Source organism: Nilaparvata lugens, chromosome 13, assembly GCF_014356525.2.
Source record: "Nilaparvata lugens isolate BPH chromosome 13, ASM1435652v1, whole genome shotgun sequence".
In the NCBI taxonomy this organism is placed as follows: domain Eukaryota; kingdom Metazoa; phylum Arthropoda; class Insecta; order Hemiptera; family Delphacidae; genus Nilaparvata; species Nilaparvata lugens.
In genome coordinates, this window is record NC_052516.1 from 28,575,581 (window position 1) to 28,588,279 (window position 12,699).

Genomic DNA, 12,699 nt, shown 5'->3' on the forward strand with positions numbered 1-12,699 from the left:
AGTGTCTAATCGTCTTTTTGTGATGACTATTTTCACTATGTCCAACGTATATTAATAATTAATATAATAAGAAATATAAGATGTCCACTTCTATTACCAATATAATATCATAATATTTTATGTTTAATTTAATGAATGTTACAAAGTAATAAAGTATTAGCTATCAAATAGCATCAACAAACAAGTAAAGTACATCCCAAATTAGAATAACAGTACATTAGTACAACAATAAATTAGTACATTAGAATAACAAATTACATCCCAGAAGTCACTCCCCACTATGTTCGACAATGTAACCCTCACAGCCACTCATTTCAAAAAACTCACTAATTTTATAAAGAGGGGTATCCAAGAGCCATTTTTTGACCGTGCTGGCAAATAAGCTACTTGGCAAGGACCGAACTCTCTCAGGTACGTGGTTATAGAATTCTACACCTGAAACAGGGAAACAAGATGAAATCTTGTGTAGTCTATTCCTATAGACATGCAGATCCGCACGATGTCTAGTATTATAATTATGTATATCCTCATTTCTGGCCAAATTGAATTCATCCTCTTTTATTGCTAACAGACATTGGAAAATGTACACATTAAAAACAGTCATAATTTTACAATGCCGAAAAAGAGGTTTACAGTGCTCAAGATAAGGAGCACCACACAACACGCGAATGGCTTTCTTCTGGAGGATCAATACTTTGTCTACCTCGCTTGAGTGACCCCATAGTTTCACACCATAAATGACAAGAGAATGAAAAAAAGCATGGTAGGCCATCCTTGTGAATTCAAATGTAATTTTCATTTTGAGGCGCCTTAGCAGAAATATTACTCTGCTAAGCCTAGAGCACAAAACGTCTATATGCTCTCTCCAACACAGCTTGGGATCAAGAACAAAGCCCAGAAGTCTAACTCATGCTTCACTACCAAGAGTACCTCTAGCGGGTAGCTGTCTAGTTGTCACCCCGACTACTTGACACCTGGTCATTCTGGCCATAGGCGACTACTTGTACCCTCATAAAAATATGCCATTGCCGTCAAGTTGTCCCCCCGACTACTTGACACCTACTGAACCAAAGGTGCCAACTGGTCATGACCGTAAACGACAACTTGACACCTCGCACCCTCACGTCAGGGTGTCCCCTCGACTAGTTGACACCTCCTTAGAAAGGAGACAAGTAGACGGGGATGGCTCACGTCTACATGACACCTTGCACGCCGGAGAGGAGGGATCAAGCAATTTTCATCACTGTTATTATGTAGAATTGAATTCCAAGCACTTTTAACAAGCACAGTAACATTTTCCCGTCAAACGCACGGTTCGGAAGATATTCGCCGTCTTTGCTATTTTTAGGATAATTTTTTCAGAGTTGGTTGAAAACAGAAAAAAATGAATAATAAGCCCTCTTGATGACTGAACCAGATGTAGAACACAATTCTAAACACATTTTGTTCAGTTATATTTTCCCGTTAGATGCACCGTTTACAAGTAAATTGAGCCTCTAATGCTAGGACAGTCAAATTTTCATTCATCAATGAATGATATGGCAGATGAAGCTATCAGTCTGGTTATCAACTGAGGTATTACGTGAAGTCTGGTAATTTATATGAGGATAAATAATTATTCATACACACTTGCGCTCAGATTGCAATCAGACCATAAGAAGGCCGATGAGAATCTTCAAGTTGTGTCTGTGTCTTCTACACTCACAGACACTGTTCAAACAAATTTTATGAGTATACTTATTAAGAAGAGTAGCGTTTAAAGATGTTTCATATAAAAATGAAACCGGTTTGAAGTTTACTGATTACTCAAGATTACAAATAACTTGTCACTAATGCTAGACAAATATTTTGAGGTTCTTTCAACATCCAGTCTGTTTCTATACTTATTCTTGATTGCACCATGGTTGCATAACCATGAAGAGCCAGCCGGAATGGTGATTTCTTGTGGAGTGGAGTCGAGGGGATAGGTTGTTGTGATCGTAGATGACTACTTGTACCCTTGTAAAAATATGCCACTGCTGTCAAGTTGTCCCCCCGACTACTTGACACCTACTGGACCGGAGGTGTCAACTAGTCCCGACCATAAATGACAACTTGACACCTTGCACCCTTACGACAGGGTGTCCCCCCGACTAGTTGTCACCTCCTCAGAAAGGATACAACTAGACGGGTATGGCTCACGTCTACTTGTCCCCTAAAAACCGGTTTTAAAAGGGGACAAGTAGTCGGGGTGTCAAGTAGTCGGGGTGGCACCTAGTCGCGTACCCCCTCTAGCTAGGCTGAAAGTGATAGCCTGTGTTTTCTCGTTATTCAATGTCAACCTATTTTCTACAAACCACGTAGCAGACACTTCCAGCAAATCATTTACCTGCGCTCTAGCCATATCAGCATTGGAATCACTAGTAAACAAAGTGGTGTCATCAGCATACATGATAACTTTGCCAGACAACTCAAAATGTAGGTAGTTGATAGCTACTATGAAAAGGAAAGGGCCCAAAATGGAACCCTGGGGCACACCGTGCTTCACAGATATGGGAGATGAAATCCTGCCGTTCCAACTGACCACCTGTTTCCTGCCTGACAGATAGGAGCCAAGCATTCTCAGTGGACCAGGCTCTAGTCCATATCTTTCAAGTTTTTTCAGCAAAATGCTATGTGAAATACAATCAAATGCTCTTGAGAGATCACACAGCAGAACAGAGGTGGATTGTCTCAACTCAAAAGACCTGAGAATCAATATACCCTCTACCTGCCTATTACATGACAAACCAAAGTTGGCTAGGTATTTTTCCTCCTTTCTTTCTTTTCAGCTCACCCCGCCAAGAAGCCTGTTTTGTATTTCATTGAAAATTTATTTTTGATTGTGATTTGTGTTTTGACTTCATTTATGTATATTGTATTGTGTTGATTGGAATAAAAATTGATTGACTGATTGTTTCATGTTTATATAATTATTTATAGTGTACAATACAGAATTTTCAAAAGTTACATTTTTCTTTGAAGAGAAGTATTAATAATTTTTTTAATCTTCAAATGTATTTGTTTTTGCTAAGGCTGGTTTCCATTAGCTAATGCCGTCAAAATCATTTGTTCTCTTTTATGGTAATATTTCTGCGAAAAAATAGAGATTTTCATAGAATTAAATACTGAAGAGAATCAGATCGTATTGAAATAATTTTTTTTGTAATAATAAGTTAAACCTTCTATAGTGAGATTCACTTAATCTGTCAGTGTTATTCATATATTTCATATCAATGATTCAAATTCAACCAATGAAAGCAGTTCAAAGTGAATCTTATAATAACTACTCAATAATTACTATCATTTTATAATAAACAATATTATCATCTTAAGGGTCAAGTCCACGGGGCGAGTTTACAAGCTACAAGCTGGCTTTTCTACAAGCAGCTAGTAAACCAGCCCTGTGGACTCATTGCACTCGCTTAAAAGCCGCTTTTAAAAAAGCTCTTGAAAAAGTTGACTCTGCTGGTGACTGCAGAGTTGATACTGTTGATACTGCTCGCAACTCGCCGGCTTTTGAGCACTAGCGCATGCGCAAACCCCACAATTCTAGAGGTTGAAGTCTGGCGCCAGAGGCATAACGACATAACCTAACTGTCAAATCAAGCCAAGCTCTGCATGTATAAGTCGAATAAATTTCTAAAAATATTAAATCAGTTAAAGTTTATTATATGCTCAATATTATGAATCTCTAAAAAAAGGTAATAAGAGCAGTACCCTAAAACAGTGTTGAAAACAGCATTGCACACGCTAGCTACTTGGCTACTGAGCGAGTGGAATGTTTTGTGTGTACTCGACAACTAGCGCACTCGCCAACTCGCCAGCTTCTTACTTGCCGGCTTGTAGCTTGTAAAAAAGCCCCGTGGACTTGACCCTTTATTACATAGAATTACTAGTACCCTGTACCAGTTAAGGGTACCCTGTACCAAGGTCCATGTTAATTTTGATTTTGTGATATGCACTTTTTTCTTGTATAAAATGTAAAGGGTTGTGTGGCAGAGAGGACCTAGAGGGGTCGAGTCAAACGAGGCAAACGACAGAAGAGTCCTGCGACAGTCGAGACCAGTGACGGTAGAGACCTGCAACATTCAAGGCCAGCGACGGTAGAGGACTTCTGAAAAAGAGGCCTCAAATGTCGTCTGCGTTAGGCGACAGTTGAGGCCTCTCCAATTTTTGTACAGCCCCGACAGTCAAGACCTGCGACGGTAGAGGACTCCTCTAAAAGGAGCCTCAAATGTCGCCTGCGTTAGGCGACAGTTGAGGCCTCTCTAATTTTTGTACAGCCCCGACAGTCGAGACCTGCGACCGTAGAGGACTCCTGAAAAAGAGGCCTCAACTGTCACCTGCGCTAGGCTGTCCAGAATGGCAGACAGCACCAAAAGAATTATTATTTAATTAGTATGGATTTACCAGCAATTGAATAATATATTATATCCAATTATTCCTTCCATATTATGAATAAGTATCGCAACTTTACAACCACAAATATACCTTAGTTGCTTCTTCATAAAAAACGAAATTTTCAAACACATTAATACCTTTTTGATACTTGAATGTCAAATTCTCAGTACATTATAGATGTAGGATATTATTCTACAAATCCATATCCTGTTACAAATCAATAACTTTTATTAATTTCATACATTCACATTTTACATTATCTTGATCAATACATTGAGCTTTTCTCATGAAAACTAAATATTGTTTATTTATTTCATTAATGATGTTGCTTATGGAATGAATCACATGATTACTTTCATATGATGATAACATCATACGTCAAAATATAATTACCATCGCTACAATCTCATATCAATTTTTCATCTTAATCTATGTCAATGATCTCCTTAAATTAAATATAAGAAATTGTGGTATAATATCATTTGCAGACGACACTGCTCTAACTTTCACTGAAAACTCATGGGATGATGTAGAAATTGCAGCGGAAAGTGGACTCAGATTGGCGCTCTCTTGGCTTAATCAACACATATTAACCCTCAACACAACTAAAAGCGTCTTCATGTTATTTTCACCCAATTCCCTTACTCAACCACAAACAATAGACAGTATAAAAATCCATCGATTAAACTGTAACGACCATAGACTTCTTAGCTGCTGTTCTTGTCAGAAAATTCGAAAAGAAAAAAGGTGTTACGTACCTGGGTATCTTGTTGGATCCACACTTGAGGTGGGATAATCAAATTAATAACATGTGTTCCAAACTAAAATTCCTTATCTACAAATTTCACCAAATTAGACAACCGAGCAATATAAAAATAGCTAAACTAATCTATTATTCGTATGCTCAATCCGCTATTCAATATGGCATACGGGCTTGGGGGGGAGCTTTGAATGAGCATTTCACAAAACTTTTCATTATTCAAAAACATCTTTTGAAAACTATTCTAGGCAAACCCAGACTTTTTCCAACAAAAGATTTATTCAGGGAGTTCAAGGTTTCAACAGTTCGACAACTTTTCATAGAAAATTTGGTACTATATATTATAAAAAATAAAAATTTATTTGAACCTCGAGAATCTCTTTTGGGCTTGCGCCCCACGCGAGACATTCTCCAATTTGTCAGAATGGACTTGAATGTGTAAATTAATAAAACACATTCCCTTAAATATTCTTGAAAAAACAAACATAAACCAAAGGCTTAGATCAGACATAGATAAATGGATAATGGCAAATAAAATCGAGGAAAAATTGTTTTAAATAAATTAATTTTCGTCTACTCCATGGTTGCAGTTGACTTACCTACCTCTTACCTTTCTCTTCTTCTTCATTCTCCTTCTACTTCGTCTTCTTTTTTCTTCTTGGCCTTTTCCGTCTTTTCTCCTTCCATTCCTTTATTTTTAGTATCCTCTTTATTATTGTTCCCCACACCCAGACTTGTTGTCTTTGTGGGGAATATTCACTATTTATCTAATGTTTCTGCTGCTGTAATACCTTTTTTTGTGAATAAAGATCATTTGAATTTATCTATTAACTACTAGTTTTTATTCTGTATTTTTTTCAATAAATTTGTTTTGGATCATTTTTGTTGAATATTTTTGAAAAACATTTATATTGCAACTCACACCTGCACACAGGGTTTCTTTGCAGGTGTAGATTCTTATATATATATTGGCGTGCTACCAATTTCTCCTAAATAGGTTGGATAGCATTTCTCACCTATTAACCTAAGGAAAGTTATCGGCTCCAAAATGGTAGATTCTTGATAAATTATGAATGGATCTATTGCTTATGAATGAGAAATCCAGTTTTCAGAGCAAATCAACTTATAATCTTCATAAGAATTTTGGCAATATACAACACAAATCCACAAAACAATACCTTACACACTTAAACATCTAGCATCATTACAAGCTAAAATACTTATCCAGTTATATAGTTGAAAACAATGACTATAGGCTTGTAGACACACAAATCAAATTATACAAAATTAGAACACCATAAAACTGTTGAAAACTCAATTTAAAACATTATAAATTTCAATTGGAAAACAGTCCGTTAAGGCACTCAGTATGAATTTCAGTTAAGTGTGACTCCAGTGTGATGACATCAGTGTTGGGCTGATCCGAATACTTGTAGTGTTGGGCTGATACTTGTAGTCGACTGATGCATACCAAACTCGATACAGGTGACATCTCAGTTAGCATTGCCTCATGCTTGTAGTAGACGGCTGCATACCAAACTTGATACAGAGTCATGTAAATTTTTTATCATATAATTATACAATGTACATTTCAGGCTTGAAATGACAATGTAATTTGTTTTTTTTTTGGAAAAGAGATAGACGCTGCATACAGGATTAACTTATGTGAGGATTAATTTATGTAAGGTTTGGTTTTTTGATATTTTCAGCTTTCAAGGTTTAGAGTTCTGCATACAGGAATAATTTAGGAGAGGATTTTTTGAATCAATTCTTTCATGATACTGTGACTGTTATTCTGAATTCAAAGTTGTGAACGTGAACATGGATGGCAATTACCTCCAGGTAATGTGGTAGTGTTGAAGTTTGAGTTGCATGGTCAGCAATAGGCGTTGGCATTGTCATTGGCATATTCATTGGTGTTGGCATTGGCATTGGCATTGGTGTAGGCATTGGCATCAACATTGGCACAGGCATTGGCATCAGCATTGTCGTAGGCATTGGCTTCGACATTGGCTCAGACATTGGTGTAGACATCAGTGTAGATATCGGCTTCGTTATTGGTGTAGATATTGGCGTAGATATTGGCGTTGGCATTGGTGTAGGTATTGGCGTAGATATTCAATTAATGAGTCACACTAGTTCGAAAATCACCCAAATGTTCTTAACACTTTTCATGGCGTTCACTTGTTGTCGATTTCGAGATTCACGTGATAATTATTTTGATGTTAATATCCATACTGTACTTGTTATTTTAAAATGCTTATAATCTAAAAAGAAAATTTTGATTAGGCTACCAATACAAACTAATACACATGAAAATTATTTCTAAGTATATAATCAATATAAAAATGAAATTTGTTAACATCTTATTATACAGTCAGCAATACATAAATTGTGAAATTTCCTCAAACTCAATAGAGACATCAATTACAAAATTTTAATAAAAAAAATAATTTCATTTCCATTTATTCACTGTTCAAATAACAAAATTTAATCCATTCTTCAAAATTTAGAACATAAACAAATACATGTTACATAAATTTCATAACACTCTGTATCATTATCAAAATTGTAAAAAACATCAGATAATCACAACAAAAATAATTTCAATACATATTTCAATAATTTCAGACAATTGGTCTTCTATTCACAATCATTTCATAATACAATATATCTGCATTTCATTATCATTTAGTATAATATTTCACATTTATGATTTATCATTCAGGATTTCAAAATTATTTATGTGGACACATTTATAAATTTTCATTTTAATTTTTCGTTCAAATATTGTATAAAAAGCAAAATATTTAATATTATTAATCATCAGTTATCGGATACTATAGTTTATTTCGACTTTTCAATGTTCTAAACACAAACTACATTTCATGACAAAACTTTACTATCAATCATTAAACAAGAAATCATTCAAAACATCAATAATATTTTGCTTCAAAGGCCAATCAATATTCATAAGTAATCTTCTGCATCTATGGAAATCAACATAAGTAATCATTATTTTGCATCTATGGCAATCAACATAAGTAATCAACACAAAAAATATTATCTCATTACTGCCTCTCTAAGTCATAACCTCTGTTATTCCTTCTTTAGGCAATAATGGGTTTCCATCTCAAAAAACAATCACATAACAGCAAAATTCTAATCAACAAACCCCACTAAAAATTCTACATACACTCCAGCATCCATTTCAAACGATAATCAATCATATCAAAATTTATAGAACAAACAGGTTTTTTTTAAATTTAGAAAAAGACATCAATTACAAAAACTCTAGAGAAATTTTAACCTTTAACTCATTTCAATTAATAATATGACAAGACGTTTTTATTGAATGAAAACATTATTATTCAAGTTAACTTTCATTTATATTGAACAACTCATATATATGGCGACACAATTCATTAATACTTTCAAATTTTGAAGTTTTATTATTATAACAAAAGAATTTATACATAAGATTAAATTTCAGCATGTTCTAAATTGAACCATTTATTTTTTAAATAATTTCAGAATTTGAAGACTGTACAAACCATTTCAAGATTACAATACAAAGACGACCAAGATGGATAATGGGTAAATAAGTTCCCTAAAAAATACAAATAAGAGAAAAAGAAAATTGGGTAAATAAATTTCCTAAATAATACAAGGAAGAGAAAGATTAATCAGAGCCTATCCTACATGTCAGTACTAAACTTTCATAAGGAAGTATATTTAATAAAAATATACTGAAAATGAGAAAATGGGACATAATTTGCTCTGAAGAACCTAGTTACCTAATATGATACCTGACAAAAAATAGACATAATTAAAATATGTAATAAATGATGAAAAAATATACCGCAAGCACACAATTATTTACACTACAATACATAGATTTCAGAAAAGTTAAGTTTTATCAACAATTTGAAGATTAGGAAAATAAGCTACTATTTTAACTTCCAAAATTATTTCAGAAAAAATACAAATTTAAATGACTATGGACAAGATTGGTTAAGATATGCATCATAGAAGAAATTTACTGAACATTACACAAAGACAGGAAAGACTCGAAATTTGAAACGATTAAGGGCCAAGAAAAATAGGCTACAGGAAAGAAAAAAGACACAATTATGGACTCTTACCATACACTGTGTAGCGATTATGCTATTCTGAATCCCGGCATAACACAGGATTCCTAATCATAACATAGTGCCAGGGAATACCCTTTCATCATGTGATTCACTGTTATCATCTTGTAAGTAGGCAACTTGAAACAACCTTTAAATACTAACACATCAATGGTGACTTTGTGCTTTGTTTTCTTCAAGAACATGATTTTATTCATGGGTTCATTTGTTTCAACAAAGCCATTTTGCTTACAAAAGTCAGTCATGTTCACTAGATAATGCTTTGCATACACCTTTTCAATTTTCAGTTGAAAGTTGAATCCATCAACTTGATTCAAAGCAAGATTCATTTTTTTGTTTACATTGTTCCTAACCTCTACAGAAACCTGTCTCATGTAAACATTCACTTTATTTACTGTTTTCCTAACATTCAATTTGGCAATACTACTTTCTTCACTGTTGACTTTCAATAAAGACAACTCCCTACCTACTACATTACTCAATTCTACTATCTCACTAGGATTTACTTTTTCAATAACAGTAACTAGGCCTACATTATCTGAAACTTGAAATAATTGATCTTGTATCTCAACACTACTATCATCCTGCTTCAATTTGCTTTCATCTTCATGATCATCAATCAATGTTTCATGTGTATCTTTTAATAGAAGGTTTATACTAACCTGCTCTAGTCTTATACTAGTAAATTCTTGCTTTATATCATCAAACCTAGCACTTTGATCTTGTTTCAAATTATCAATCTTAGCATTTTGCTCATCAAACTTTTGTGTTAAGAACGCTATAAGATTCAGATCATTTTTAATGTTTGCCATTTTGTAATATGCACTGATATCTATTCATTAAAACTTGACCACTCCAGAACTGACCTCCCATTCAGCAGCATACCATTCATAACCTATCAAGACATCAGCCTACTAATAATTTTTCATAACCAGGGATATATTTTGTAGTTTGAGTCCCACACCAGGGCGTACCATTTGCCGTGCTACCAATTTCTCCTAAATAGGTTGGATAGCATTTCTCACCTATCAACCTAAGGAAAGTTATCGGCTCCAAAATGGTAGATTCTTGATAAATTATGAATGGATCTATTGCTTATGAATGAGAAATCCAGTTTTCAGAGCAAATCAACTTATAATCTTCATAAGAATTTTGGCAATATACAACACAAATCCACAAAACAATACCTTACACACTTAAACATCTAGCATCATTACAAGCTAAAATACTTATCCAGTTATATAGTTGAAAACAATGGCTATAGGCTTGTAGACACACAAATCAAATTATACAGAATTAGAACACCATAAAACTGTTCAAAACTCAATTTGAAACATTATAAATTTCAATTAAACAGAAAAATATTCAGAGAGCACAAAATTAGAACACATAGCCAGCCACCATTTTTTAGAGAGAAGACCTAACAAGGACAGAGCAAAGCCACACCTCAAACCAGTGACAACGTTATGAAGACGTCACCAATATTAAATTCCAAAAAATTATAAATTACAAGTTTAGAATTTACATTCTACATTTGTTCTCAATAAAACTTTATTTCGGAACTGTTATTTTAAATTTATTTATCCTCTATATTTATAATGATCTATTTATCTGTTAATTCTGTTAACTCTGTTTCGGTGATACCATGGAATGTGCAACACAATTATTTACGATAAATTCTCAGTTAAAAGTTGTCTGCATATCGATTACTCTGAAATTTACTATCAAGTTTTATAGATCTCGAATTGAAGATTCAATTTTAATCGAAAAAAAATGTAATATTACAATTTTTTTTTTTGTCTTGAAAGTGATGTATATTTTTTTGAGAATCAATAAATTTGAATTTGAATTGAATTTGAATATCCTACACTCGGCCATTCTGACAAATTGGCTTGCCCTCAAGCCATAAAATAAATGAATATGGAAAGGATTATAAACATAAAAAACATGGAAAATAAAACAAAACACACAAGATGAAACGAATGTGAACAAAACATAACACTGCATTACATGCAACACTGCTTGATAAGACTGACTTTCTTTGGCTGTTGGGATATTTTGAATTGCTTTTCCATTATATTTTCTTCTCTTTATTGAGTATGCATCAACTCATACAACATATTCTTCATTCTATAATTATTCTTATCAATTTCACTTTTCCCAATACTAGCCAATATTTCTTTTTAATTTATTTCTAAATTCATACCTTGACTCTTCCATTTCCACATCTTTCTCATCTCTCCTCATTTTTTGTACATTCTCATTCCGTTCTCCAAGTTTTTCCTCAATTTCATAATTTGATTCAATACCATTTTCCTCTCCACTATTCCATCTAACTTCCCTTTCCACCTCATCATCGCCCTCTTCCTTCCTCTTTTCGCCATTTCCAATGTGCAGATGACTGTGGGCTACAGATTTTAAACTTACATAACCATTAATACTTTCAAGTTCTTGATCAACAATTTCAAATAATTCTCCACTGCAAGGATTTGATGAGTTATCAATACAAGTAATCAGATCAAATGCTTGTACATTTTTAGATTGATTTCGGTATTCAAATCTAGGTTTTGGAAAATGTTCAAACTTACAATGGTTGGAAATCAACTCCGCGTCAAGACTAACTTCTTGATTGTGATTATAGTTACCACAAACTCTGTTTCGAATTCTATGATATTAAAAGAGATTCTATGAAGGATTCTACGAATTCTATGAAGATGAAGATGCGAAAATCAAGAATGAAGATGATGCATGATAATGATTATAGGAGTTAAGTGTATGGAATTAATGAAGCGGAATGAGGTTGGAACGGTATTGATAGTATTTTTGGATAGATTCAACTGCACTTAACCATTAAAACACTTCTCAGTTCTTCCCAGTTTTTTGAGTCTTTAATAATTCGATTGATATTGTCAATTAGCATAATTCTTTTGTAATAAGAAAACAAAGATATTGTCAAATTTCACTAAAAATTTATTTATTAAAAACAGAACCATGGTTTCACGTAGTTAACCAACGCATCATCAGCTGTATTCCTCAGTACAGCCGATGATGCGTTGGCTAACTACGTGAAACCATGGTTCTGTTTTAAAGTTTTTAATAAATTTTCAGTGAAATTTGACAATATCTTTGTTTTCTTATTATGGAGAGATTTCACAACATCACCATCAATTCTACGAATACTTTTGTATTGATATTGTGCAGTCTTCAAGTTCACCATGTCTGCTCATATTTCGAGAAGAGAAACGTTACCTGAACAACGGTCGTGACATTACCTCAGATAATATATATCCTTGACCAACCACCAAGGGGCGGGGAGGGGGTCACGAATAACGAAAAATACCCAAAAAAAATCTAATATGCTTTCTC

At 33.8% G+C, this 12,699-nt stretch overlaps 1 protein-coding gene across 2 annotated transcripts in view; it reads right to left on the reverse strand.

The window, feature by feature from the left end:
• Positions 1-266: 266 nt before the first annotated feature.
• The window catches only part of LOC111048640 (annexin A1), a 61,898-nt gene continuing 49,465 nt past the window's right edge, over positions 267-12,699 (reverse strand). Inside the window, exon 6 of one of the 2 annotated variants that reach the window (XM_039440247.1) lies at positions 267-435. In XM_039440247.1, the coding sequence (XP_039296181.1) occupies positions 269-435 (167 nt within the window). In that variant the 3' untranslated portion in view covers positions 267-268. Of the gene's footprint in view, positions 436-2,929; positions 3,112-12,699 lie in introns of those variants that run through there. The other variant, XM_039440246.1, reaches the window with a different exon arrangement.